Source organism: Nicotiana sylvestris, chromosome 9 (genome assembly GCF_000393655.2).
Source record: "Nicotiana sylvestris chromosome 9, ASM39365v2, whole genome shotgun sequence".
Taxonomy (NCBI): Eukaryota; Viridiplantae; Streptophyta; class Magnoliopsida; order Solanales; family Solanaceae; genus Nicotiana; species Nicotiana sylvestris.
The window spans coordinates 91,377,723-91,383,694 of NC_091065.1; the positions used below are offsets into that span (position 1 = coordinate 91,377,723).

A 5,972-nucleotide genomic window follows, 5' to 3' on the forward strand; every position below is an offset into this window, starting at 1 on the left:
TAGAGAGATTGTTCCTACATGGTGTACTTGTTTCTATCATCTCGGGATCGTGGCACTCAGTTTATTTTGCATTTCTAGAGGGTTGTTCAGCATAAGTTGGGCATGCAAGTTGAGTTGAGTATTGTATTTCATTCTTAGAAGCACGAGCAGTCCGAGTAGAACATTCAGATCTTGGAAGATATTCCGTGTTATTAATTTTAGAAGCCAGGGGGATCAATTTCTACCATTATCAGAGTTTGCATACAACAACAACTACCAGTCTTATATCGAGATGGCTCTATATGAGGCCTTATATAGGAAGAGATATCATTCTCCGGTGGATTGATTTGATCTTGACAAGACTAGGTTGTTGGGCATAGACTTGGTTCATGATGCTTTCACTACGAAAAAAACTAGAATTAGCTACGAACATAGTGGATAATATGTTGCTAAAACGCTCATAGCTAGCAAAATTTCTTGATAATTCATTACTAATCCATCGCTAAATGAGATTAGCAACGGATATTTCTGTTTATCTACATAATTTGTCTGTTGCTAAAACCTGATTTTTTTAATAGTGTTTGTATAAGGTGAAGTTGATTCAGGAGATACTCCGTACAACTTCCTCTAGACAGAAGATTTATGATGATAAAAAGGTTCGTGATGTGGCATTCATGGTGGGTGAGAACGTTTTACTTAGAGTTTTGCCTATGAAGGGCATGATGAGGTTTGGAAAAAAGTGCAAATTGAGCTCTCAGAATATTGGTGCATTTGAGGTGATAGAGAGGGTGCAGTTGGATAAGAATTTGGCTTATGACGAGGAGAAGGTGTCTATTTTGGATAGACAAGTTTAAAAGCTAAGGTCGAAAGATATTGCATTAGTGAAGGTTAAATGGAGGGGTCAATCGATCGAGGAGGTGACTTGGGAGATCGAGCATAATATACGAAGCAGATATCCCCATTTTTTTGGCGTTTCAAGTATGACTCTAAACTCGTTAGTGGATGAACGTTTGTTTAAGATGGGAGAATATAAGGACCCAACTGTACGTTTTGTGTATTTTATACTCGTTCCTCTATTTGATGTTCCCATATGTATATTTGATGTTTTATGACTTGTGGAGATTGTTGGGTTAGTTTTGGGAAGTTTGAGAGTGATTGAAACACTTAGTTTTATTTTTGGAAGTTTAAGTTGTAAGAGTTAACCAAGATTGTACTCTTGTGTAAACATCCTCGGATTGGTATTTGATAGTTCCAATAAGTTCGTATAATGATTTTGGACTTAGGCATATGTTGTAATTTGGATTTGGAGGTTCCTAGGATGTTTGGGCTCTATTTACAGAAAGTTGGCAATTTGAAGGTTTGCAGAGTTTCTAAGTTTGTCCGAAGGTTGAATTTGATGATATCGAGTTTGGATTGTTTTCTTGGGACTTGGAATAGGTTCTTTTTATTATTTGGGACTTGTGTGCAAAGTTTGGTTAAATTTCAAAATGTTTAGGCTTGGTTTAGACATTTTTGTGGAAGTTACAAGGTTTGAAACTTAAGAGATTTTTCTTGATCGACGATTCTTGGTTTTGATGTTAATTATGGTATTTGAGCCTTTGGATATGTTAGGGTTAGGTATTAGGATTTTTCGTATGATTGGATGGGGTCCTGGGGGCTCTGGTGTATTTTAGATCGGTTCCGAATCATTTTGGAGTTAAGAAACAGTTTTGGTACTGGTGTATAGCACCAGCGAGGCATTGTGCGTAGATGCGAGTCCGTAGAAGCAAACTGGTGATCGCAAATGTAGGAAGGTGCTGAGAGCTAGAGGACCGTTTTTGCAAAAGCTTTTGCGCATAAGCGGGTGTCGCAGAAGCAGAAGGTGGTTGCACTTAGAGATCGCAAAAAATGAGATGGGCCGCGTGGGTACGGTTGTATAATGAAAGCTTGTAGATGCAAGGTCTTGGCCGCAGCCGCAGGGGCAGTCTTGCAAATGCGACACCTTTGTTTGCAGATGCGAAAATCGATGGACAGACTTATATTTCGAGGGTATCTCATTTTTTTCATTATTTGGAGTTTTGGGGCTCGGCTAAAGGCAGTTTTTGGGAAGAATTTCACCATACTTTGGAGGGTAAGTAATTTCTACTTGATTTGATGTTAGATCTTGATTTTCCATTGTTTTGTGCCACTTAGAACATGGATTTGAAAGAGAAAATTAGGGGTTTTGTGCTAATTTTTGGGATGTGAATAATTGGGATTTGAACCCCGATTTGAAGTCGGATTTAGATGAAACTTGTATATTTGGACTCGTATCCGAATGGATAGTCGTGATTTGTTAGTTTAGTCGAATTTTGAAAAGTGGGACCGGATCGACTTTTGATTTACTTTGTGTAATTGATTAAAGATCAAACTTTTATGCTCTATTATTACTTTGTTTTGCATTATTTGACACCATGGTGTATTATTTGACTAGATTCGAGCAGTTCGGAGATCGATTCGCGAGTCAAGACATTTTTGGAATATTGACTTGGCTCGTTTGAGGTAAGTATCTTGCCTAGTCTTGGTTTGAGGGACTAGTTGCTTGAATTGTTGATGTTGGCTATGTTCTAGGGGCCGTACATGCGAGGGGTCAATCCCATGTGCGTACATCGGGTTTATCCATGTTCGGGATAGTTCTTAGGTTATATTATGCATGGTTTTGCTAGAGATTATGTGTTGGTTTGCTTTTCCTGTTTGAACATAATACTCGTTGTTGTGTGACTTAATCGCCTAATTTGAGTTGTAATTATACACATGCATACACCTTAGCATGCTATTTTATCTACTCAAAAGTATGTGATTTAATACCCATTTTACTGTATATATGTATTCTTGAATATGCTTTATGTGTTATGGACTGGTTTGACAGCACATGAGTTGTCCATGCGGATTGAGTTGACTATGACATGTAAGTTCTCCATGCAATTATTATGATTATGGCACATGAATTGTCCGTTCAGCGTGTGGATAAGGATCCACCCCCTATGATTGTCCTCTCATGTTTCTGTTTGATGACGTACAAGTGGTTATGGAAAACTAATCCGTGTTAGGTTTTGTTTATCTTTTCTGTATGCAAACTCCTTGGATGTAAAGATGATTTTACTACATATCTGCTCTATATGTTATCTCCGAAAATGTACACATGCCTTTATATGCATATCTTCTCTATATGCTGCTTTGGTTGATAAAATGATACACATTACATATTTTCTCTATATGTCTCTGCATGTGTGAGTAATATGCCTACTATTTCATATTTTCTCTATATGTTGTATCGTTATATTGTTGTAATGCTAGTGTATATCTTCTCAATGTGCACCGCTGTCACGACCCGGAATCACAACCTCGGGGTCGTGATGGCGCCTAACATCCACTCTCTAGGAAGACCGACATGAAGTAATTAATTAACCAATTTTAACAGCTAAAATCACAATAATGATATTCAACAAGAAATATAAGCCAAGTCTAACACAGTGCTAATATAAACAACATGATAATATCTACTCCCAGAAATCCAGAGGCACGAGTGCACGAGCAACTAGAAGTCTACAAACAAAGTCTGAAATGAATACAACTCTTCGAAAGAGATAAACAATAAAAGTGGGAATGAAAGGGGACTTCAAGGTCTACGGACACTAGAAGATTTACCTCGAGACTCCGTGTGAAATGATCCGAGCTAACGCACCTCAAGCACTGCTGGGACCAATACCAGTATCTGCACAAGAAGTGTAGAAGTATAGTATGAGTACAACTGATCCATTGTACTTCGTAAGTATTGAGCTTAATCTCGACGAGGTAGTGACGAGGCTATGATAAGACACATTCATAAAATAAACTTGTACAAGTGTATATAAAGCCGCAATAATAACAAAGAATGACAAAATACTAATTGCGAAGGACATGCGAAAAGGGGATATAGAACTTACGGAAAGTATGAAATCACAAAATAACCACGTAAATCACCAAAACCAAAAAGCAGTTAAATGTATGATATGAAAATGGTACGGCATCACCATTTGTGCTTTTACTCTCTTCCTCCCCATGTAATAATGATAATATGAGTGAAATAGCACGGCATCACCCTTCGTGCTTTTACTCTCTTCCTCGCCATGTGATAATAATAATATGAATAAAATGGCATGGAATCACCCTTCGTACTTTTACTTTCATCCTCACCATGTAATAATAATAATATGATTTGAATAATAAACAAAATGCGGAGAATAATTTAACTTCAAATACGATGACCTGATATCAAACTTCTACTTCCAAAATATTCAACAACCTTGAAATAAGCAATAAATACGGAACGGATAATCAAAGAAGTAATAATCTAACCTAATCATAAATATCATAACTAACGGAATAATATAACACAAGAAACAATTTTCACCCGCATGCTTTAGCCCAATGACAACGCATAGGTACTCGTTACCTCACAATATATTGTTCCCACACATAAAACACGTAGCAAATAGACTAGCAAGTCCTAATCCCTCAAGTCAAGGTTAACCACGACACTTACCTAACTCTACAATAAAAAAAATCAATCAACCACGACTTTGCCTTTTGAACAAGCCTCTAAACCAACCAAATCTGGTAAATTATCGATCAAATGATTCACAATAAGCTTTAGAAACTACTCATCAATAAAAAAAGGACCAATTTTGATCATTTTTTAAAAATTTAACAAAAGTCAACCCCGGTCCTACTTGCTTAAAATTCGAGGTTCTAACCAAAACCCGATTACCCATTTACCCCCGAGCCTGGTTATATGATTTGTTTCGAAATTCGACCTCAATTTTGAGGTCTGAATCTCAATTTTACAAAATTCCCAAGTTGTACCCAAATCCCTAATTTCTACAATAGAAATCCTAGATTTGATGTTGAAAACACATGAAAGGTAGTGGGTAATTGAAAAAAAAAAGATTAAAGTTGCTTCCCAATGATTTTGGGAAGAAAATTCTCTTGAAAAATCTCCTCTAAAGTGTTTAGGATTGAGAAATGGTGTAAAATGAGCTAAGTCCCGTTTTTCCCCTCTTTTAACCAACTGCAGATGTCGCAATTGCGATGTCTTTTTTGCAATTGCGAACATCGCAAATGCGAGACAGGGGTCGCAAATGCACCATGTCACAAAAGCCCAGAAGTCGCAATTGCAACAAAAAGGTTCGCAATTGCGAATAGACCCACTTTTGCAAATGCTATCTTTTCTTTCACAAATGCGAATATAACTCTAGAACACATTGAGTCGCAAATGCAACTCTGAGGTCGCAAATGCAACTCTGATATCGCAACTGTGACATCTGACAGTTCACAATTTCTAACATTTTCCTCTCAATTGCGAGATTTACCCAGCCCATGCTCACAAATGTGAATAATTTTTTTCGCAAAAGCGAGGCTCACAAATACGAAATTTGCATGGGAACATCAAAACTGGCATTGCACTAGCAGTTCAAGCCATCCAAAACTCTTGCGAAATGTTCGGAACTTATCCGAGCCCCTCGGGCTCTAAATCAAACATGCACACTAGTATAATAACAACATACGAAATCGCTCGCACGATTGAAATACCAAAATAAAACCTAGAACTACGAATCTGACATCAAAATGCATGAAATTTCAAAAGAACTCAAGAACTTTCAAATTAACTACCGAGCATTCGAATCCTATCAAATCAACTCCGTTTTGCACAAAATTTCAAAGACAAGTTTTAAATAGTAAAATGAACCTATACCAAGTTTTGGAACCAAAATCCAAACCTGGTTGCAATAAATTCAACCTATGGTCAAACTTCAGAATTCTTTAAACCTTCAAATTACTAGTTTTCAACAAATAACATTAATCAAGTTAGAGACTTCTGAATTTAATTCCGTGCATACGCCCAAGTCCAAAATAGCGATATGCACCCACTAGGATCGTCAAAATGATCCGAGTCCAGTTACACAAAATATTGACCGTGATTAACTCAAATCATT

General features: G+C 37.1%; 1 protein-coding gene across 1 annotated transcript; it reads left to right on the top strand.

Annotated features, from left to right (window-relative positions):
- Window positions 1-271: 271 nt before the first annotated feature.
- On the top strand, window positions 272-833 carry LOC138877912 (uncharacterized). Its single transcript, XM_070157556.1, has 2 exons — window positions 272-316; window positions 558-833. Exons 1-2 carry the CDS (start codon window positions 272-274, stop codon window positions 831-833), a joined length of 321 nt encoding a protein of 106 aa, XP_070013657.1.
- The last annotated feature ends 5,139 nt before the right edge of the window (window positions 834-5,972 follow it).